Source organism: Hermetia illucens, chromosome 6, assembly GCF_905115235.1.
Source record: "Hermetia illucens chromosome 6, iHerIll2.2.curated.20191125, whole genome shotgun sequence".
NCBI classification, from domain to species: Eukaryota; Metazoa; Arthropoda; class Insecta; order Diptera; family Stratiomyidae; genus Hermetia; species Hermetia illucens.
The window spans coordinates 32,104,532-32,129,550 of record NC_051854.1 but is presented as its reverse complement, the minus strand read 5'-3'; the positions used below and the strand labels follow the sequence as shown (position 1 = coordinate 32,129,550).

The 25,019-nt window shown below is 40.8% G+C and overlaps 1 protein-coding gene and 1 long non-coding RNA gene across 3 annotated transcripts; one reads left to right on the top strand and one right to left on the bottom strand.

Moving 5' to 3' along the window:
* Nucleotides 1–1,310: 1,310 nt before the first annotated feature.
* Nucleotides 1,311–24,998, bottom strand: LOC119658920 (zinc finger and SCAN domain-containing protein 12-like). 2 transcript variants are annotated; one of them, XM_038066744.1, is made up of 3 exons: nt 24,676–24,998; nt 2,766–3,498; nt 1,311–2,686 (listed from the first exon to the last, which is right to left on the bottom strand). In XM_038066744.1, the coding sequence occupies exons 1-3, from the start codon at nt 24,823–24,825 to the stop codon at nt 2,118–2,120; spliced, it is 1,452 nt and encodes a 483-aa protein (XP_037922672.1). In that variant the 5' UTR covers nt 24,826–24,998; the 3' UTR covers nt 1,311–2,117. The 2 variants fall into 2 exon arrangements, with proteins under 2 accessions (XP_037922672.1, XP_037922673.1); XM_038066745.1 differs by lacking the exons at nt 1,311–2,686; nt 2,766–3,498 and adding exons at nt 8,861–9,825; nt 9,882–10,560.
* LOC119658922 lies at nt 9,650–10,786 on the top strand. Its single transcript, XR_005250304.1, has 3 exons — nt 9,650–9,777; nt 10,226–10,439; nt 10,516–10,786. It is a non-coding gene; the product is annotated as an uncharacterized LOC119658922 (long non-coding RNA).
* Nucleotides 24,999–25,019: the final 21 nt, after the last annotated feature.

The following is a 25,019-nucleotide window of genomic DNA, read 5'->3' as shown; positions in this document are numbered from 1 at the left end:
TAATCGGAATCGGAACGAGATGCTTAGATTTCATATAGATGCATCACTGTGATTTTTTCAGATTTTTCGGTTGGATAAGTTTTCAGAACGAGACCTGTTTCAATTTTGAGCCCTATCCCCAATATATTTCACCCAATTACTTACAATTAGTCTAGGAAAGTACTATTTGAGCCCTTTCATTTGATACCATATTCTGTGAAAAAAATGTACAGTCCCTTTTCACATTTATTTGGACCCCCCCTTCATACTTAACACAAAATGGCACCACTCGCTGCACGCAAAGAGATGTACAGACTACATGTTCTCACCAAATTTCGTGACAATCGGTTCAGCCGTTTCCGAGTAAATTGGGTGTGACAGACTAGCAGACATTCAATCGATTTTAATAAGGTTTAGTTCCACAGAAAGTATAAAAAATTGAGTATGCATGAGACATTCGCTTTTTGAAAAATACAGTAGAATACCGACAATTCGTATGGTCAAGGGACTGACGATTTGCTACGGAATTATCGGCAGTGTAAAGTAAAGAAAATTAACTCTAGGGACCGGTAAATTTGTACGAATTAGTCTGAAATACGAATAATGGATGTACGAATTATCGTAATTCCACTATAGTAGCTATCACATGGAAATATTGTAGCACTGAATATAATTTACTGCATCGAAGTTACATTGCCCTCTATCTAGCTAGAGATATTTTGCTTTTCTACAGAGCCATGAGACTCGGCTAAATTGTTCTGCACCTGGAAAAATACAAGGAGAGTTGGACTTATATCGCAATTCCATTGAAACCAAGGTTCGCCGCCTGACTGATTAGTATGCTTCTCCTGTTCTTACTGATGCGTAAGATATTGATTAATTTGTACTTGTAGGTAGTATTGTTTTTGAAAGATCGTAGTAGGTCACTTAACATATCAATAGCCCTATAATTCGCTTCCGCAACTTTGCTCAAAATCTGGAGTTACAGGTTCCTAAACTCGAACATCAAACTTAGAGTTTTCGCCGCAATTATCGCTTTGTGGCAACCACTGCTACCCGACCGCCCCAAGTCTCCTCAGGATATTTAGTCTGACATAATTTCGAACGAAAAACTGTCTCCGTGTACGGGGCAGACAGATGTTGATTAGAAAATGGAAGCGGCAGTGGATAGACCACATATAAATAAAGGGCGACAAATATATTACTGATTGTGTCATGTGACGGAATACGACACTAAACTGTCCTAGAAATACATGGCAAAATAATGAAGGAACTCTGGACCATTCGGTTTATTAATGTAACTACATATTTATGTTTCACAAAGACAGTACCCAGCTTCAAATATTTTATTTTTCTAATAAGGCAATAAAAAACATTAAATTGCGTATAAAAGGTAAAATTTATTCTTACGAGAACAACGTATAAAAGAACATTTGTGAAAATACAAATACTTTTGATCATCGCTTAATTCTAGTTGAACTTTATTGTATTGTCATTTTAATATAAAAGATACTTAATTTCGATACTGTAACAACATACACTTGAAGACTGTTGCAAAGAATTTCGTACCTTACAAGAATCATTATTAAGCCGGTGCGAATTCTTTTTAGACAAGTTAAAATTTTATCGACCCGTCGCAACTAGGAATGGGCGGTCATATCGTACTTCCTCTCGAAGTCAAAATCACATAATTGAAAATCATTTGCACCACGACGGGGAAGGAGCAGAAAGGATTTATGGCAGTTTGCATTGTACATTTTTACTTGTTTACTTTTATGTCTAAAATGGAGAAAAAATAAGCAACCGAAGTGGGATTGATGTTAAACCATCAATATTCGCAACGGTAGTATATTTTTCTTCACGTCTATACTTTTATGCACTTCGAATATTATTTTTAAATGTTATAAAAATAATTGGCGCAACGAGCAAAAGCAAAGTGCTCAATATCTACTTTTTACAGAATAAAAGGTGCAGTTATAACCATGATTTCAAAAATATCACCAATTTTGTTAAAATATAAAAAATGTTGACTACAAATACTATCTCTTTTTGGAATCTAAAACAAAGAAAAAATAAGATATATTCTCCTTTTTTAGAAGTACGAAAACTTTTCCCAAAGGCTAGATGAATAGTTACATCTAATTACTGCGATGTTCTTCCATGTGTTTGATCATCGCACTTCGATAACGGAACTTTTGTAGACATATAGCGCACTTGTGGAATTCTTCATTTGTATGGATGGCAACGTGCATTTTCAAACTATACTGCGTGGTAAATCCGCGTTGGCAATAAGGACATGTATGCGGTTTCTCGCCAGTGTGCACACGATAATGTGTGTTCAGGCCGGTTTTATCGCGGAATGCTTTGTGACAAACGTCGCAAACGTGATTACGTACAACTTGTTTATGCTTGGCAACATGAGCATCGAGGCCTTCTTGGCTAGGAAGCTTGATGCCACATACATGGCATTTGAATGGTGAATCCTTTTCAACTGCATGTGCCAGGAAGTTGTGAGCTCGTAGTTCAGTCATGTTGTAGAAGTTCTCTTGGCATAATTCGCATTTATATGTTTTGGTCCCGTTGTGCTGTTCCAAATGTTTACTTAAATATTTTCGTTGTTTAACTTTGAAACCACAAATCGGACACGGGTAGAATTGTGGCACGTGTGTGGTTATGTGAGCTGATAAGCTGGCGTGCGATTTGAGAACTGAAATAATAGATGTTGAATTTAGATTTGACTATTGGCATGAAGTTTGAAATGAAATTAAAAGTAATTTATGTATTACCTCGCCTGCAAATATTGCATTCGAATCCTCGCGTATGTTGTTCTCTTATGTGTTTTTTCAATTCGCCTGCGGATTCAAAAAGTTGAGTGCATTTTGGACATTCTCGTGCATTCGATTCTGCGTCCGATATTTCATATTGTGAACTGTAGTCGTTACTGCTGTCTGGATTAAGGAATGCTTGGTAGGAATCGTTCGCGTTTCCAGTAATTTTCTTAATACTCGCATAATCTAATACTTGGTATCCTCCATTCATATATTCATCGTCTTCCTTATACGTATCGCCCTCTTCGTCGTCCGAAATTTCTATCTCGAAGGATGTGTTCTGTTGACGAGACACTTTATCTACTGTGCCACTGTCATCACATTCCATTTCCTCATCGTTCTCTTCATCATCGGATAAACACACAACATCATCCGCATTCTCACTGCTTTTATTATTCTTCCCATTTTTCATTGAATTTCTCGGCTTCTCATCCACTTTGTATTCTATTTCTTGGCCATTTTCATTTGTATCTATGGTAATGGATATGTCCGGAGGTAGATACGGTATATCACTGTTGCTATGGTAATTAATTGAATTCAATTTATTCTGCAATTTATTGTAATTTTGATTCAGAAGACGATATAGCATAATCTCGGAATTCTCGCATCGTAGCTTAAAAGTGTAGGCACGTTTAATTTCCTCGAAGCAGGAATAACAAATTTTCTCGGGCAAGCAATCGTTGGCAGACACCTGTAAGGAATGAAAATCAATTATACAAATATTGTTTAAACGTTTTTAAAAATTAAATGGTCGCGCGAGTTGTATGCTAACTTATTCTATCCGCTTTCTACCTTACAAATGTTATTTGCAATGATTCATGAAATGTTTCCCATGATTTACGTTTCACACAATAATGCATTGCATATTGATGTTTTAAGCGGCGCGGATGCTGGGAAATATATAGTATTTGAGCGTCGAAGCGCGCCTTTTGCGTTCGCTTTGAAACAGTTGTTGCTACAGAAGACGTTAATGTGAGGGTTTGATAAAGTTGCTGTGCTTTCAACTGTAGCTATAATTGGAAGATGTGGACTTGGTAGTACCCCTCATTGCATTCGCACCACCATTTATGAAGCCAAATCGTGGAGAGGTGGAGGCCAAACTGCTTTCGATGCATTACCTTCAACAGTTTCCATTTGCCAAGATGATTCTTCTACTCCATAGCTTCTCCGAATGCGACATCATCTCACCGATACATAGAAAGTGCGAAGTTAGAGCAAATCCACGCCGCATCCATATACCAGAAATATTCATGCATTGCTTTACTTTATCTGACGACATTAAATAGGCTGACGAGAAGCTTTTTTGCTTGTTTACCAAGCGCCTGTACATTAAGACAACCTGAACAGACATGGATGTTCGGGATTTTTGAAAGTGTCATGGCCACTCCACCCACTACCAGAGAAGCTCCAAAGTAACAATATATTTAGGTAGATCTACTTATATATATATTATAGTTATTAAATACTCCTTTCTTTAAATTACATATATCAATTTGTGTTAAATACTTACTTTGAGTTACTTTTTACAAAGATACAAAAGAGCGGCTAATGACTGGACTGGTGGCGGATGAAGTATATATAACAAAATATGCCTACAACTTGGAAATTTTGATGTCAGGAAAATTTTTCTTCGTTATAAGTGAGATTATGGAGGGGGCGTTGCGAGAGGTGTCCCTGTGGTTTCCAAGATCCGGAATCCACTAAAATTCAACCAAAACGAATCTGATGCTATTTATCACCAAGACAAAGGTCCCCGAATTGCAACTCCCGAGGCTACATGGACAAAGATTGGCACTTACCTTTAATGTAAAGTACCTGGCTTTGATCCTGCATTCTAAGTTAAATCCTAGACTAAACATAAAACTCAGGATTAAGAAAGCCAGTATAACCTTCTACCTGCGTGAAAAAATGAGATCTCGAGCCGAAGATGTTTCTCTGGATGTACATAGCCGTGCTCCGTCTCATCCTAATGTACGATTCTATTGTGGGGTAGTCGCTGCTGGTGAAGAAATACAATTGGACCAAGCTTAACGGGATCCAAGATAGCATATGCCTGGCGGGTGCCTTCCCACAGGAGGGTTCATATCAGACTCTGTGAGCCCCGATGATGTGCTGTAAAACTCTAAAGCCATAGTAATATCCTAGAGGAGGTTCTTCTAGAAGTCGGAACATTCCCAAAGGACTATGCCACATGCAAACCGCGCTTCAAGAAGAGTTTTGCTGTGGGCAGAGTGGGAGGTTGCGGCCTTGTGAGGTTATGACTCTTTATCGAGACGGAACGGGAGTATTCTCGGATACACAGAATGTAGCCGAGTCGAAGGTACTGCCGGTCCGAATTCTGAGAGTAACATTGTTATTCTGACCGACAGCCAAGCTGCCATTAAGGCTTTGTACTCCAGACTGGTTGACGTCTTCACCTTTTCAAAACCCACAGAGGCAACTGGCTCATGTGAGATATAGCTACTAAACTTGCTGCTGACGTGCCAGGAATGAAGTCGTACAAAATATGCCTGATAGTTGCTGCAGAAAAAATTAACAATTTTATTTCGTATTTAATCGGATAGCTGATGGAAATCACGATTTTGAAAGTAATTCGTCACTCGCTTTTTGAGCTAAGAATTTGGAAATGGAATGCGGGTTCATATATTCACTCATTAAATGTTCATCAAAATATATGCCATTAAACATTGTGCAAGATATCAGCTCCCTTTTCAGTCTATACTTTCATGATTCTTATAACTCCGTTTATCAATCCATAGCGCCGCAGTCCAATGCGAAATGCATTGGAGTTCTTCGTTTCCAGATCGAACAGTCTGCCACTACTGAGACAACTTCGATAATCAGTGCGTGAGCGTTTCTTCAATATTTCACTAACTTGGCGAAAAAATCAGGAAATACCCGTACGAAAATGGACGAACGTTCCTGCAATTAATTGCCTGTTGTCAGTTTCTGGTGGCCTCAGTTTGAAAAATAAGATCGAATGATGCACTCAACAGTTAAAGTGTGATTCGCAAATTCGGTAGCAGGGATAAATGCTTAATTCAACTGCCGAACCCTTCTAGATATTAAAAAATTACGTTTGCAACAGTAACTGGACTTTTTTAGTAGATTGTCAAAAATGTCGTTAGAAAATTGAAAGATAAATTCGGGTCTAAATGGAACGCACAGCATCCCAGTCCGAAATGCCATATATAGCAAAAGGCGATCAATATCATCAAAAGTGCGCAAGGAAAAAATAAAAACTATTTAGCATTCAAATCACTTGAAATTTTTTTGGGGATGTCTATATAGATAATGTATCTATCTTAAACAAATTGTTAAAATTGGTTAATCGTATCCTAAGCTATTGTTTTTCATTCATTTATTAGATGTTGGCGGACCTGCATGGGCGACTTTTGCGACTTTTTTGTTGTTCATTTTGCCATATAGTACAGGAATATTTGGCCGCAGCATTGAAGAGCTACTCAGTGACGGCATCCTCGCAGAAAACGAGATTGCGCAGATTTACAACGCCACATATCCCTGGATCGGCTGCCGACAGAGAGGGCGAAAATCGTCCAGATTGCAAGAACATCTAAGTATTGGAATAATGAAACTGAATTTATAAATGCAATATGGTCGGTAAGCAAAGTATCGTTCTGTTGCGTTAATGAGAAGAACAGTACTTTGCTTATCGACGGTCAATCCGCGACGGATAGGTGTCGAGAATATTTCGAGCAGATTTCAATTGAAGAATTTTTTCATCCTCCACTACCACAAGCATTGAAGATATTTGTAGCAATCCCAGCAGACAGCACACCTGAGGACGAGGAAGTAATAAAACGAATGAAATCAGATAAAGTAACAGGACCTCACAATATCGCATCTGAGCTCTGGAAAGCGAAGAGCTGGGACCGAACACTGTAGCTCAGTAAATTTTTCAATCGGGTTATTATGGATAGTAAAACACCATTTGACTGGCAAAAAAGTACCACAGCACCAATATAGAAAAATAAAGGTAGTCCAGTAGAATGTTCAAATTACCGTCCGAACCGGTTACTTTCCCATACCATGAAGATTTTCGAACGTATTCTAGACGACCGTATTCGCCAAATGTTGAAATAACCGTGAATCAAGCGAGATTTGTCAAGTACTGTGGAACTACTGACGCAATACACGATGCGCGGTTACTCATGAAGAAACACCGGGAGAAGTATCGCTCTTTTTACATTACATTTCTGGATCTAGAGAAAGCGTTTGATCGTGTGCCACATGAACTCATCTGGTATGTTCTACGAAAACACTTAGTGCCAAAAGAACTTGTGCGCTGGGTCCAACTGCTCTACCACGATTCAAAAAGTAAAGTTCGAAGTGTGGCGGATGTATCAAAACCGTTTCGTACAAAAAAGCAACTTGTCCAAAAACGGAATGATTGCATTATATAACGCGGTTTCAGATTGAATCTGAATAAAACTGAGTTTTTGACGAACGATCTCCATGAAACATGAATGAATGATCGTCAATGGCAATGAGCTGCGCAGAAGTGAGCGATTTAAATATCAATGCTATCAGCCAATGGAGAACTGCATTGTGAAAGTGCTTCATGCATGAACGCAACCTGGATAAAGTGGCGTTCCACAACTAGTGTTCATTATGATCGACGTATCAACGAACGTCTCAAATCTAAAATTTACCGCAGTGTCGTCCTCTATAGTTCTGAGTGTTGGCCGGCTATAAAAACAATGAACGGAGTCTTGCGGTAATGGAGACGAAGATGTTACCTTGAACTAGTGGCATGACACGTTTTGATCACATCCAAAATGAGGATATCCGCGTTCGATATGGAGTTGCACCATAATAATTAATTTCCGCTGAACATCGAAGTTGATGATAAGGGACTAAAAGGCCGGCCGAAACAACAGTGACTTCATACGCTAGATGAGGATTTGAAAGCCTCACGATTGCATCCAGATCAGGCTTTTGATAAAACAAAATGGTGAAACCAATCACTACGAGCCGACTTCTTTGTGAACGGAACAAATCCTGAAGAAAAAGAAGATAGGCAAATAGCTAGTGACATCGATCACTTACAATTTGAACAGAAGTGGATGAAAAGCAAGAATAAAATGTCTGATACGTGCACATATCGATAAAAAAAGAAACAAGGCAGTGGAAGGATTCCTTTTGAGCTATGATGGTGACGGGCGCTATAAGAGTTAATAGATGACTGTCGAATTAAGGTCAAAGAGTTAGCAGAGACCCGAACATATCTGAAGAATGTAGTTGCCACATATTGAACCAAGGTTTCGGCACGAAAAAGCTGTTTTTCGACATAGTCGTGGAATTTTCTTAAAGGAGTGTTTTCATGTGACAAAAGCCTCTTTTTTTTAATTCTGCTGCTTGAAAAGTATTTAATATTTTTGAAAGCATTTTTTTTCAGCTAGAAATAAAAAAAGGATTAGAAAAAAAGTTGCACCCTTGCGAAGAAAGGCCTTCAAAAAACCGTGGATCTGTCTATCAGTTCCTTAGGAATCGTGAGAACTAGTTTGAAAAACGTAATTTTGAAAAAAGCTCGTTCAAATTTTTAAGTTCGCGAGAACCCAATGAAGCGCGTTACAAAGCTTGCCCTAAAATTCCTTTTTCATTTCGAGTCCCGCAAAATCCCTTTGATATCTAATTTTTAGCTTCCCAGACTTGAACGAATTGCTAAAAAAAAATTTGTTTTTAAAAGAGTCACATGAGAACACTAACACATTAACCTTGAAATGCGAAACCCTGTACCTGTATACTTATGAGTTCTGCTGCTATTCGTATGACAACATTAACACTGCGGCATTAACCTTCAACGTGTGACGCACTTCCCTGAAATTCTTAACTGTTGCAAACAAATTTCCATTTCATATCATAAACGAATTGTTTGAGTCGATTTCTTTGAAAGTTGTAAAAATCATCACAAGCTAATCAAAGTTAAAAGTAACCTACCGCTGGACCAGACCTCAAACCAATTTTACTGTTCAGGAACACACCTCGCACATTTCAAAACTGGATAATAATTTGCACAAAAACTAAACATATATCTGAACAGAAAGTCGTTTATTTGTAAATAAACACAGACAATTCGAAGAAAACATAAAAATTATATCAAGAAATACGGACAGATATTTCCTTAAATAATACATCCTCAATGCACTTTCTAATGATATTTCTGCTCACTTTTCTGTGAAAATAGACTAAATTGATAATCACTGGTATGTAATTCTATTAAAAACGGGCATTAGCGTTTTTGAATTGAAACATCACATATCGGATCCACTGACAGCAATGGCACCAAACATCTTCAGGACCTTTTTCATAGGTAAAAAGGCGGTGTTTATACTTTTAATTTTCAATGTGAAGTTCCATTTTGCCCATAAACTAATTAAGGTACATTTCATGTCGAAACAACTAAAAAATAAATAAAACAACTAAATCATCATATCTCTATGCATTTGTATGTGTTTCTGCAGTTCGCTCCGTTGTCGAAATGCCATGAAGCATATTCGACATTTGAAGAAATGCTCGTTTGTGTGAATGGCCAAGTGCATTCTTAAACTAAATTGTAATCTAAATTGTTTATGGCAATATTGACAAACGTATGGCTTTTCACCCGTGTGCAGGCGGTAGTGCTCAGTCAATTTCGTTTTACTTCTAAACGCTTTGGAACAAACATCACAAATGTGGTTTCGAATGACAGATTTGTGCTTCTCTTTGTGTGACTCTAGAAGATCCGCGTTTGGCAACTTTAATCCACACGTATTACATTTGTACGTTGAATCTATTTCTTCAGTGTGGTTCAGCAACACATGCACACGCATTTCCGAAGTTGTCAGGAACAACTGGTCGCAAAGATCGCACTTCACTTCTTTGTCACGAGCGTGACGTTCTAAATGTTTCTTTAAATATTTCTCTTGTTTTAATTTGTAGCCGCAAATAGGGCAGGGGTAGCAAACAGGTATGTGGATAGAACAGTGCTCGAACAGGTTACTGGAATTAGAAAATTCTAAAAAGAAAGGAATTTTATTAAATTTTGCTAGAATATATGCATTTTAGTATTACCTCTTTGGCAAATATTACATGTTAGTCCTTCTGTGTGACAATCTTTGATGTGTCTTTTGAGCTCATTAGTAGTTTGGAACATTTGGGAACAAACAGAGCATACTACATAATCGGAATCGAAACCCTGTAAGCTGTAGTAGTCTTGTATGGCAAATGGTGATTGCGAATCGGAAATGTTTTCCGAGTTATCCTGGAATGAATCTTCGTCTAAAGCATAGCCGCTATCAAAATTGTAATCATTATCATCCTCCTCATCATCATCCGAAATTTCTATTTGTTCTGGTTCCATTGTGCTTTCGTTCGACAATGCCAAATTCTGTTTACTTTGATCATTTTCTCCACAGTCTTCTTCATCATCATCTGATAAACATACAACTTCATCATCATCGTCATGGCCCGTTATTGTTTCTTCTTTTATACAAGACGATGTCCCTTTGTCAGAATCTTTACCTAAGCTACTAGTTGCCTGGCGCCTCGAGTTTTCTGACTTGGGTATTATTTTAGCTTTTGCGACTCCGCTACTATCCGCTTTCTCAACTAACTTTTTACAATAGTCCTGTAAGTAACGATTCAGCACTGCTTCCGAATTTTCGCATTTCAGTTTGAATGAATATGCACGTTTTATTTCTTCCAGACATGCAGGACAAATGTTGCCAGGTAAACAATCATTGGTTGATATCTGGAATTTTTTTATATTGTTTGTTATGACAATATGAAAACAGCACTTGAACTGATGTCGACGATGTTATATTTTTAGTTGATCTCAATATTTAACACACAACAAAAAGGATAACGAAAAACGAAAACGGAACTGAACGATAATGAACACGAAAACGTAATTAAGACACACACACATGGATGTTAGCTACGAAACAATGATATAAAATGGTTTTTATGGAAACAAATAAAATGAGGTGTTAAAACACATTTCAATAACAAAAACATTTATTTATCTATTTAAAGTGGATTTGAAGAGACAATATTTATTTGATATTTGCTGCTTTTTTGTACATTTAAAATAATAATAATAATCGTGGGCGCAACAGTCCAATTGGATCAAATCCTTGAAGTGTGTTGGAACACTTCATTCAAGACCGTAACGGTACACAACAGGATTACAGTAATAGGAGGCAATGTAGTCAGCATTGTGCTCGCCCAAAATTATTATCCTGATCTGACTCAGTCACAGCTGAGTCGACTGGTATCCAGCGCCAAAATCCCACTGCCACCAGTGAGATTTGAACCGTGACCTTCCGTACGACAGCCTTGGGCTCTAACCACTCAGCTATTCGGGCATGTATGGTCAAATTGAATAAATAACTATAATGTCGGCCTCAATTAGATTTTTTCCCAGGCAAACAGCTCGTTGATTAGTTTACAATAACATGAAATTTTCAATGCAATTCATGATTTATAACGCCGTTTTCAGTCCGCCTCTCAATTAGTACTTTTCAGTAATAGTTGAACTTTTCATATAAGATGAGAGGTAAGAACTCAGAATGTAGATACCATAAAGTGTAACAGGTCCCGTCCTAAGAGCCCATGAAACCGAAACATCTGAAAATGGTACTGCGAATCAATACTTGATGATTGGCAAGGAGCCATCATCTCTCTCATACATGAGAAAATAGATTCTACTCAGTGGCAATTGTAAAGGTATCACGTAGGTATTATTTATAAAGGGTGTTTCAAAACAACCGGAAAAAACGGTATGCCAGGTTATTTCTCATGTAATTATAACCAAAAAATATCATCATCATCATCATCAACGGCGCAACAACCGGTATCCGGTCTAGGCCTGCCTTAATAAGGAACTCCAGACATCCCGGTTTTGCGCCGAGGTCCACCAATTCGATATCCCTAAAAGCTGTCTGGCGTCCTGGCCCACGCCAAGCTCCATCTTAGGCAGGGTCTGCCTCGTCTTCTTTTTCTACCATAGATATTGCCCTTATAGACTTTCCGGGTGAGATCATCTTCATCCATACGGATTAAGTGACCCGCCCACCGTAACCTATTGAGCCGGATTTTATCCACAACCGGACGGTCATGGTATCGCTCATAGATTTCGTCATTGTGTAGGCTACGGAATCGTCCATCCTCATGTAGGGGGCCAAAAATTCTTCGGAGGATTCTTCTCTCGAACGCGGCTAAGGGTTCGCAATTTTTCTTGCTAAGAACCCAAGTTTCCGAGGAATACATGAGGACTGGCAAGATCATAGTCTTGTACAGTAAGAGCTTTGACCCTATGGTGAGACGTTTCGAGCGAAACAGTCTTTGTAAGCTGAAATAGGCTCTGTTGGCTGACAACAACCGTGCGCGGATTTCATCATCGTAGTTGTTATCGGTTGTGATTTTCGACCCTAGATAGGAGAAATTATCAACGGTCTCAAAGTTGTATTCTCCTATCCTTATTCTTGTTCGTGTTTGACCAGTGCGGTTTGATGTTGTTGGTTGATTCGTCTTCGGTGCTGACGTTGCCACCATATATTTTGTCTTGCTTTCATTGATGTGCAGCCCAAGATCTCGCGCCGCCTGCTCGATCTGGATGAAGGCAGTTTGTACGTCTCGGGTGGTTCTTCCTATGATGTCGATATCGTCAGCATAGGCCAGTAGTTGGGTGGACTTGAAGAGGATCGTACCTCTTGCATTCACCTCAGCATCACGGATCACTTTCTCGAGGGCCAGGTTAAAGAGGACGCATGATAGCGCATCCCCTTGTCGTAGACCGTTGTTGATGTCGAATGGTCTTGAGAATGATCCTGCTGCTTTTATCTGGCCTCGCACATTGGTCAGGGTCAGCCTAGTCAGTCTTATTAATTTCGCCGGGATACCGAATTCTCTCATGGCCGTGTACAGTTTTACCCTGGCTATGCTATCATAGGCGGCTTTAAAGTCGATGAACAGATGGTGCAACTGTTGTCCATATTCCAAAAGTTTTTCCATCGCCTGCCGCAGAGAGAAAATCTGATCTGTTGCTGATTTGCATGGAGTGAAGCCTCTTTGGTATGGGCCAATGATGTTCAGGGCGTATGGGGTTATCCGGCCTAGCAAGATAGTGGAGAATATCTTATAGAAGGTACTCAGCAACGTGATACCTCTATAATTGCTGCACTGTGTGATATCTCCCTTTTTATGTATGAGACAGATTATGTCTCGTTGCCAATCGTCAGGCATTGATTCGCTGTCCCATACCTTGAGCACAAGTTGATGAATCACTTGGTGTAACTGGTCGCCTCCATATTTAACCAATTCGGCTGTAATTCCATCGGTTCCTGGCGACTTATCATTTTTTAGCCGATGAATTGCACGGACTGTTTCTCCTAAACTTGGTGGTGGCAGTATTTGTCCGTCGTCTTCAGTTGGCGGGACCTCCAACTCGCCGATGTTCTGGTTAGCTGCCACAGGCATATAACTTTTTTAAAAAATGATTCGCATTTAAAATACTTAAATCTTAATAACTCATGAAATATTAATATGATATTGGAATAAAGTTGAATGGTAGCGAAGATGTCGGACTAAAATGTCAGTTAGTATAAATAGCGTAAAATAAATAATATTTTTTCTATTAATTTAACTTTTTTAACTGCTCTTACGAACCTCTGATAATTAAAACCCAACAATACTGAAATATCAATCGTAATTTCCAATGAACCAAAGTTTACAAGAAACAATCATGTAAGATTACCTAAAAGTTATAAGCGGGAACAGTAAAGCGCAAATCGACTATATTTTCATAAGACGCCGACATTTTACCATCGTCACAGAGTGCAAAGCCGTTCCCTATGAGACTATCGCACTTCAACATCGGCCGTTGATTGCCTTCCTGTGAATTAGGCCACCGATAAAATAGTGTGAGGTACGCACTGGCCCGCCGCACATTAAATGGTGGCTATTTCGTAAGAAGAAAGAAGAAATGACCTCACTTACGCGATTATCAACCATTACGAATGTGGAAGAATCGTGAAACCAAATGAAAAGCACGATCCAGAGAGCGAGCTCTGCAACCCTCGGGGTCGCCACACCAACCGAGATACTTAGAATGACGATTTTGAAATGAAGGTCCGTGAAAAGAAATGCCTCTACCACAAGTTTCTCGACGATAAAATGCTCGCCAATTAGCAAATTTATAAGAATGCCAACCGGGAAGCAAAGAAAGTGGTCGCTGTTACCCGAGGGGACCATTACAAAAATCTTTATGATAAACTGGACAATCGGGATGGCGAGAGGGAGATCTGTATCGACTTGCCAAAACCCGAAACGAACGCACACAGGATATCGAACACTTCTTCTGCGTTAATGACAACAACGGTACTTTGCTTACCAATCGTCGAGCGGTAACTCATGGAGAAACAGCGTGAGAAACATCGCCTTCTTTAAATTGCATTTCTGGATCTAGAGAAAGTGTTTTACCATATGCCACACCAACTCATCTGGTATGCTCTACGACAACACTTCAAAGTGTGGCGAGTTTATCAAACCGCTTCGCACCTCCGCTGATGTTCATCAAGGAAACGCCTTTTCACCACTCCTCTTTGTTATAGACAGTCACAGTGGACACCCAACGACCGGAGCCGTATACACTGCTTTATGCAGATGATGCTTTCCTAGCATCTAATAGCAAAAATGATCCCGAGAAACTTGTCCAAAAATGGAGTGATTGCCTCATGTAACACGGTCTCAGATTTAATCTGAATAAAACTGAATTTTTGACGATCGATCCCCATGAAACAGGCACAATCACCGCCGATAGCATTGACCTGGCCAGAACTGAGTGATTTAAATATCTCGGGACAACGCTATCAGCCAAAACTCCGCCATGCTATTAACATAGTATGCTGGTCCCAACCCCAGGTAAAGGAGAAGGGTTTGAGGCAACGTACTCTGTACTATCCTCAGTAAAACAAAAATAAAATGCTGAAATCAGGGAAAGAGATAAATAGAGTATAGTTGGAGTTATTCTACTATGCTAAATCCTACCTGATCTCTCTTGGTGACAGGCCCCGCGACAGGTCGACCAAGAAAATGCATAGAATGTCGTTACAAACATGATGATCGGATTAAGTCACAGGCCTCGGAGAAATGCTAGGGCGTCCACCTCAGTCGACGCGGCAGGACGGGCCCCGGTCCTGTCGAGAAATGGGCAAGGGTTTTTGACGCAAGGACGGCGTCAGGACGTAAGCAAGTTAGTCCGTACACAACGAACAAAACAAATACGTGTCTGCACGCTAAATGTTGGTACCCTAACTGGAAAGACCGAGGAACTCGCAAGAGCCCTTCGGAAAAGGTGCATTGACATCTGCGCTCTGCAAGAAACCCGATGGTCTGGTTCCAAAAGCTGCGACATTGAACGCGAACGCGGTAAAAATGGCTACAAACTTCTCTATTTTGGTAACCCACACACTCAATATGGTGTTGGCATTGCCATCTCAGAGGGTTTCCGTGATGCCATTAAAGAAGTCGAACGATTTGATGATCGGCTGATGAAGCTCACCATTATATCAGCTGATCGCACTATTCACTTCTTCACCGCGTATGCACCACAGACAGGCCGACCAGATGCCGAGAAAGATGCCTTCTGGCAACTTCTCGATGAAAAGACTTGTCACGTGCCTGATGACGATTACATAATCATTGCCGGCGACCTTAATGGTCATGTGGGTGAAAAGGCAGACGGTAACAGGTGCCATGGGGGAAAGGGGTTCGGAGCGCGCAATGAAGGTGGCGAGCGTATAATCGATTTTGCGGACACCCATGACCTTGTACTTATGAATACATGGTTCATCAAACGATTGCCTCACCTTCCCACATTTTATAGTGGGAACAATAAAACGCAAATCGACTATATTCTCATAAGACGTCAACATTTTACCACTGTCACTGATTGCAAAGTCGTTCCCTATGAGACCATCGCACCTCAGCATCGGCCGTTGATTGCTGTCCTGCGAATTAAGCCACCGATAAAACGGCGTGAGGAACGCACTGGCCCGCCGCGCATTAAATGGTGGCGATTTGGTGAGAAGAATGACGCAACGGTCTCACTCATACGATTGCCAACCATTACGAATGTGGAAGAATCATGGAACCAAATGAAAGACACGATCCACAAAGCGGCCTCAACCCTCGGGGTCACCAAGCCGGGTAAGCGGTACATCAACCGAGATACTTGGCCTTGGAATGATGATGTTGAAATGAAGGTCCGTGAAAAGAAACGCCTCTACCACAAATTTCTCGACGATAAAACGCCTGCTAATTGGCAAACTTATGAGAATGCCAACCGGGAAGCAAAGAAAGCGGTCGCTGTCACCCGAGCGAACCATTTCAAAAATCTTTACGATAAACTGGACACTCGCGATGGCGAGAGAGATCTGTATCGACTTGCTAAAAGCAGTGATGAACGCACACAGGATATCGAACACTTCTGTTGTGTTAATGACAAGAACGGTACTTTGCTTACCAACCGTCGAGCCGCAACGGATAGATGGCGAGAATACTTCGAGCAGATTTCAACTGAAGAATTTGCTCATCCTCCACTTCCACAATCATTGCCCACATTTGGAGCAGTTCCACCAGTCAGCGCAACTGAAGTCGAGGAGGCAATCAAACAAATGAAATCGGGGAAAGCAACAGGACCTGACGACATCGCATCTGAGCTCTGGAAAGCGAAGAGCTGGGACCTAACACTGTGGCTCAGTGAATTCTTTAACCGGGTTATTCAGGAAGGAAGAACACCATCTGACTGGCAAGAAAGTACTACTGTTCCAATATGGAAAAAGAAAGGTAGCCCAGCAGAATGTTCAAATTACCGTCCGATCCGGTTACTTTCCCATACCATGAAGATTTTTGAACGCATTCTTGACAACCGTATTCGCGAAATCGTTGAAATAACCGTGAATCAAGCCGGATTTGTCAAGAACTGCGGAACTACTGACGCAATACACGCTGCGCGGTTACTCATGGAGAAACACCGTGAGAAGCATCGCCCTCTTTACATTGCCTTTCTGGATCTAGAGAAAGCGTTTGACCGTGTACCACACGAACTCATCTGGTATGCTTTACGACAACACTTCGTGCCAGAAGAACTCGTGCGCTGGGTTCAATTGCTCTACCACGATCCGAAAAGTAAAGTTCGAAGTATGGCGGGTGTATCAAAACCGCTTCGTGTCTCTGTTGGAGTTCATCAAGGAAGTGCCCTCTCACCACTCCTCTTTGTCCTTGTTATGGACACCGTCACACGGGATATCCAACGTCCAGCGCCCTACACACTGCTTTATGCAGATGATGTTTTCCTAGCATCTGATAGCAAAAATGATCTCGAGCAACTGGTCCAAAAATGCAATGATCGCCTCATGCAACATGGTCTCAGATTGAATTTAAACAAAACTGAATTTCTGACGACCGATCCCCATGAAACAGGCACAATCACTGTCAGCGGCAGTGATCTGCCCAGAACTGAGCGATTTAAATACCTCGGGTCAACGCTATCAGCCAATGGAGAGCTGCGTTATGAAATTGCTTCACGCATTAACGCAACCTGGATCAAGTGGCGTTCCACAACTGATGTCCTTTGTGATCGACATATCAACGAACGTCTCAAATCTAAAATTTACCGCAATGTCGTCCGTCCAGTCGCTCTCTATGGTTCTGAGTGTTGGCCGACCATAAAAGACAATGAACGGCGTCTCGCGGTAATGAGACGAAGATGCTACGTTGGACTAGTGGCGTCACACGTTTAGATCACATCCGAAATGAGGATATCCGCGATCGTTATGGAGTTGCACCGATCGTGGAAAAGTTGCGTGAGAGGCGTCTTCGATGGTATGGTCACGCAATTCGTGCAAACGAGAACTCACTTGCAAAGATTGGTCTGAACATCGAAGTCGATGGTAAACGACCAAAAGGCAGACCTAAGCAACGGTGGCTTGATACGCTGGATGGGGATTTGAAAGCCTCGAGATTGCACCCAGATCAGGCATTCGATAGAGCCAAATGGCGAAGCCGATCACGACGAGCCGACCCCGCTTGTGAACGGGACAAAGGCTGAAGAAAAAGAAGAAGAACGCTATCAGCCAATGGAGAACTGCGCTATGAAATTGCTTCACGCATTAACGCAAGCTGGATGAAGTGGCGTTCCACAACTGGCGTTTTTGTGATCGACGTATGACTATTGGCCGACTATAAAAGACAATGAACGGCGTTTTGCGGTAATGGAGACGACTATGTTGCGATAGACTAGTGGCGTGATACGTTTTGATCACATCCGAAATTAGGATATCTGCGAGTAATATGGGGTTGCACCGATCGTGGCGTCTTGGCGTCTTCGTTGGTATGGTAACGTAAGTCGCGCTAACGAGAACTCACTTGCCAAGATTGGTCTGAACATCGAAGTCGATGGTAAACGACCAAAAGGCCGCAAACAACGGTGGCTTGATACGCTGGATGGGGATTTAAAACCCATGAGATTGCATCCAGATCAGGCATTTGATAAAATAAAATGGCGAAACCGATCACGACGAGCTCACCCCGCTTGTGATCAGGACAACGCCTGAAGAAAAAGAAGATAAGCGGTTTCCACAAATTTTTTATCTTTGGGTTCAAGTATTTGGGGTATTTTTCAATAAGTAGGTTTCTATTCAACCGATTAGAGCTGCTACAAAATTTATCATAGTAAATCAAATATTCATTTTTAGTAAGAAAATCAGTACATTGTATAGGTTATTCCAGAAAAATTTGTTTAAACAGCAAAATTTTGGGAGGAAAACACAATTACTTTATTTATATAAACTAACATTTTAGGTTGAAATTTTCGTTACGATTCAACGTTTATTTCAATGACGTAGCTGTTATAGTTTTTTTAAGAAAAATTAAATTGCCCGTGCTAAATGGAAAAAAAAAATTGGTTTGAATAACATGAAGAATAGCCTGGCATACCGTTTGCCCCTTTTGTTTTAAAACACCTTGTATAGTTGTAAACATCTTGGATAGACACAAGAATTCACTGAAGGCAAATCAGAAATATGTCAGATTTTCCCACTAGGCAATTGATGAAAGAAACGCTGCAACAAATCATCTTTCTTTCTACTGAACCTGGCCTATGATAGCATAGCTTACTTTATATATCGGCAAAATTCGTAAAACTGACTAGGCTACCACTATATACTAGTCAAGGTTGCTATTTAGAATACTTTTCAAAAGACATTTGAAAAACAACAAAAGAAATGACCACCACTTTTATTGCAAGTACGTTTAGACTCCATAATTCCTTTCAGACTTTTCAGTTAAATTCTGAAGTGGCCTAAAAGTGAAGACTTTAAGTCTTCAGTGACAGTTCATAACTGCCCCATAAAGGGAAAAGTCGTCAGATTGTTACTATTATCCCAAGTAGAATAAAATAAATCAAAATAAGAATTCTCTTCATTCATCGTTTTAAGACTTAAATGAAACTGCTGAATGATAAATTGGATTAATAGACAGTGTCTAAATGTTAAAAACGGGAATAGTAATTTGATAAAAAAGAAAAAAATTAGCATGCCTCGCAAACAGAAAGATATATACATGGAAAAGGGCATGTTAAATCGGTAAATAAAATGTGATTAAATAATTTGGTAACTCGAAAAAAACATCAGAGCATTTTGAAATTCTGTACCTGGTTGGACGGTTTACCAAATCTTGAACTCAAATCATTTTTTCAATGGTTAAACTGCAATTTAAAATTTGCCTTGAAAATTTACTACAAAGCCAGTGACTAGAATTCGTTAAAAATGCATGCCATGGAAAACAAAAAGTTGAAAAACAACTTATTCTGATTGTTGTAATATGGAAAAGTAAGTGATTGTTAATTGATCTTAATTGGTTTTTCAGGTGGCTGGATGGGACATCACAAGTTTTTCGTCGATAAAACGCTAGCTAGTCGACAATTTATAAGGATGCGATCTGGGAGGCAAGGAAAGTCATTGGCGCTACCCAGGCGACTTAACACCCCGGACGGCAAACGAGATGTACACTGACTTGTACAAAGCCGACTCCAGCGCCTACAATGTACATACTACTGTTGCGCTAATGGAAAGAATGATGTTTTGCTTACCAACCGACGAGCCGCGACGGACAGATGCCACGAATACTTCGAGCAGATTCCACAAGCACTGCTGAAATTTGGAACAGTTCCACCTGTTAGCAATACCGCTCAAGGAAGCAAATCAGTGAAAGCAACAAAATTTACGACATTGCAGCTAAGCTCTGGGAAGTGAACAATAGAGATCCAACACTTTGGCTCAGTGTTTTTCAATTGCGTTAGGGTAGAACGCCATCTGACTGGCAAGAAAGCATCATCATTACAATATGGAAAAAGAAGGGCAGTCGAGCAGAATGTTTAAATCATCGTCGGATCCGATTGTTATCCTCTACCATGAAGATTTTTAAGTGCATTCGCATTCGCGACGTCATTCAAATGACCCTGAAGAATTTCTTACGAACTGTGAAATGCTTCGCGGCTATTCATGGAGAAATACCTTGAGAAGCACAGCGCTCCCTACGTTGCCTTTTTATCTTTAGAAGGCGCTTGACGTGTGCCCTTTTAATTTAATTAGTATATTTTGCTGTAACACCTAATGCCAGAGGAATTTGTGCGCTGGATTAGATTCTTCTACCGCAATCCCAACCGCAAACTTTTGAAGAGTGGCAAGTATATCAAAATCACTTCATGTCTCTGTCGGTATTCATCAAGAAGCGCCCTCTCACCATTACACTTTGATCTTGTCGTAGACACTGTTACACGGGATATCCAGCGTCCCGCACACTACACATTGCCTTATGCAGCGCAGGTTTTAATAGATTCTCACAACAAAGCTAATCTCGAGCAACTTCCCCACCGCCGACATGGAACTAGGAGACCAGAAGACTAGAGCTTTGTTATTAAGCAACCGCCGTGGATGAAACATTTAAATTCACTGTTAAGGATTAAACAATTAAGATATAAACCATCGATTTCACGATATATTATGGTCGATTCCAAGATTAAATCTAAGACCCGCGTTGAACGGGTGTGAGGCTTAGAATTCTCACCTACAAGGTCATGAAGAGTTATATCATACTCGGCACAGCATCAATTTGGGCAGGTAAATTAGAATTAGCTGTAAACTATTACTAGCTTTTTTTTGGATAGGGTAATGAATGAATGCATTCACGCACAGAGTGTTGGACTCCCGCTTTGGTACGTCGTCGGACTATCAACTAAACACTTCCCATTCTCAGGGAGCTAGCCTGGAACCGTTTGTCACATTACTTCGGGCTAGTCCCTGAACTCTCCCGCCTTGCGGAGCATTCAAAACGGAATTCCTTTCACCAACGGGAGGGGAGAGGAGGAAGGGAACTGACAGTTTAAGACTCCTCCAACGGTTGAGCTCTTATCTTCTTAGCAACGAGAAGACCCCCCCCCCCACTCCTTAGCATTTCCTCGAGAATGTTGTCTGGAGAAGATCCCCTGTGGGTAAATAGAGCTGCTGACGAATCCCATCCCACCTTCCGCAAGACAAAACAAGTCGGGAAACCGGAAACTGGGCGCTTCGGGTATAAAAGGTTTTGTTTGCTTCTTGTGTGAGTATATTTGAGTGCAGAATTATCCCATTTGTTCGTAGCCCGTTAAGAATATGCATTTAGCATGTAATATTTAGTACTTCGGGTTGTAAATTTACACGATAAAGACAACTTTGAGCTGCTATAACTTTGTTACTAATGGTATGATTTTGATCAAACTTGGGGATAATATGCTTCACATTTTATTTTATACTACTACCAAACTTAACTTAAACTTAAGGGGGGTTTTACTCAATTTTCCTAAAAATATGGTCATATACTATTATTAACTTAATTTGAACAGATATCGATATGGAGAGTATTTTGAGGCCTGGGCACCATATAGAGGCATCTTCATGATTTTTTGGTTGGTTAGTTTCTGAGAATGGGTCCGTTAAAGAAATCATCAACACACAATCCGGGAATCGTGCTTTTCCAATCTTGCGCAGGTAAGACTGAAAACCTCCATGTCCAATTAAGAACTGTGTAAGGAAATGTCAGTCTCACTGTGCTTCCGATTCAGCTACGCATCTAAGTTGCGGATGAGTCGTGCAGTCTATCTGCCTCTAGTTTCTCTTTGCCAAGAGAGTTGCCACTCGTCTAGGGTGCGTTGCCGTTCTTCACGAGCAACCACCTCCATTGGCTTATATATGTCTTGAGTTTCCTTAGCAAAAAGGGCAATGAAGATCACTCCCGCGATTACCGTCACGGCCGGTTCAGAGAGAGTGCGGTATGCAGATGCCACTTGCAAAGCTCCCCGTCTCTGTACTTGCGCGAGACGCTTACGATATACCTCCTTGCCAAGATCGTCAAACCATACCTTTGCGCCTTAGAGCAGGACAGACTACGTTGAACTCATCAGGTACTTTACCGCTGATTTTGACTGGATTATGGACTGGCCGAACGATATCGGATGTAGAGTCGGAATTCTCTTTTTAGTCAGAATGAATACTTCGGTTTTTTCTAGTGCAAGATTGAAACCATGAGTGGTCATCCATCCACTTACCCGTCGCATCAATATGCCAAGTCTGCTTTGCGCCTGTTCGACAGTGCGTCCAGCAACGAGCGTCACGACATCATCTGCATAACCGACCAGGCGCGACTCTTCTGGCATGTCGAGTTTAAGTAGACTATCATAGGTAGCGTTCCAGAGATCTGGCCCGAGGATGGTTCCCTGTGCTACCTCCGACGTGACCTCCATCCCCTTCTGACTCTCCAGCGTTTCATAGAGCAGGAAACGGTTCCTCAGATAATCCTTCAATATCCGTAACTATTACTAGTAGCTTCAGCACAAAAGCCTGTCCTACTCTCCTATTTTGCCCTCTCCTCCTTAAGTGGTAAGTTAACAACTGGTTCATCACTCACTTTAGCCACAGGACAATACGGCTTTGTGAAACATTGCTTTACAGCAATCAACCTACTAGACTTTACCAACTTCGTTGCTAAATGTCTAAATTCTCGACAAATTTCTATAAGGCCTTTGATTTTGTAAATCACACGGTACTTTTGGCCAAGCTCATCTCATGTAATATTCCCCTGTCACTCATTACATGGCTCGCCACGTACTTTTCTCTTCGTTCCTGTGGGGTTTTTATGGTTGCGTATCCCGTTCACTCCAAATTGATTGATTGACACCAAATTTGGTGGAAAGGTGGAAACTGTGGTGGAACGCTCACGCATTAAGTGAGAGGGGGGTATCAATTTTTGTTCACCAAATAGTCATGTGGGGTAACAAATGAAAGGTCTCGGTTAGTACTTTTCGAAGCAGCTCTTGGTTTTCTTTCCGTTGGAAAGGTGGACCCATTTTCCGAAATTACCCTACCGGAAAATTAAAAAAAAAAAATCAAGAGGCTGCCTAGGCTCCAAAATACCCTCCATACCGATATCTGTTCAACTAAAGTTAATAATAGTATATCACTATAATTTTAAGTAATTGACTACAAAAAGCTCCTTGAGTTCATCCTAGAATCACGAAGCAATGAAGGCTGTAACATAGAGCATGATCCTACCTGCAGTATCGAAAATTTCCCCCTACGAGTGTCGAAAAAAGCGGTTGTCACTTTTCCTAAGTCTTAGATATAAGTTACCAGAGGAGATATATCTCATATATTTGTAAGTGTTTCTCTCAAAATTCGTTCAGAAAGTATTAATTAAGACAATCTATTTGACAATATCCGATGAGACAAGTGTTATAGATTTGGCAAGAATAATGTAGATGTAATTCCAATAGCCCATCAAATTTCTTGTTCGTAACCTTTAAGTTTTATAGAGTGTAAATTACACATTTTTCGAGGACCTTCCTGGAATGCACAGAACGTCACTATCATTAAATACATTAATATTAGAAACGCTATTCTAATTGTTTTTCTCTTCCCAATTATTTTGATATAAAATTATCTAGCATTTCACCCTGATGGCAAATTGTCCCCCTTCTTAAGCCTTTACCTTTGAATTGAACTTAAAAGTTCATTGGGACAAATTTTAAAATATTCAATTCTATCTACCTCTACTATTTCCCTCAATGATTTAGAGTAACCCAAACACGAAAAATACACATGCCGTACGTGTACCAAAACTTATTCGTCAAACTGCATCTGAGTCACAGTACTAGCGCGATCTTCAGCCGGCATATTTTCCATAACAGATGTTCGCACTGTTTTTAATTAGCTAAAGCCGGCAAAGCTTTCCGCGCCCCAGCACACAACCTCATGTAAACGTCAGTCCGGGCCGCCGACTCGCGACCACCTGCTACCGCCGCTCTTCATGCTCGTTCAACAAAGCACATCCCTTTCTCCACTCACGGCACATCCGCGACGCTCGAGCTACCCATGTCGCTGAAACCTGATTCTCCCTCGTAAACGAAACCCACTAAGTCTAACCGCACTCGCAGGTCGCAAGAACAGGCAGCTCAAGCCTCCACCGTCTTAGCAGGCACATTCGAACAAAAGGCCTGCTCGTACCGCCAGGGGTACAGGCAGCAGATGTGCGACAATAGCTGGGATCCGGTCTCGGACCACCAGGTCCCTGCTGCCTCACAAGATGTCCGCAGCCTTTAAAAATGGCTGCTCTTGATAACCACCCCGACTTGAAACCAGCTTTGCACCGCACCTAGGTCCTTCGTCAATTGCACGCAAATTTTCACAACAATTTATGGCACACATATTGAATTTCTTAGCTGTAGCGTGAATGCCACTAGTACTTGTCGAATTAATCAGATTTTACGTACCTTGATATCAGTTAAAGTGGTTAATAAATCAATTACAGTTGTCGTCGACTCACTGCCCGCTACCTCGATGATATTGTTTTCGAAAATTGAGATGAGCGAACTCTCGCTAGACAAGCATGTCCGGCAGATTTTCTCGAAATCCAGATCCATTGTTTCGCTTCGCGTCGAATCGACCGACTTTGCAATAAGTTTTTCACATCAAACACGATTTAAATTAGAAATACAAAAAACACCTTATCCGAGGATCAGCAACTTCCGAACGGAGGGAACTCTATTGTGTTTCACGCACGCACACAAAACCAAATAAGTGCTCTTTTGACAGCTAACTCCATGCAAACAAGAAA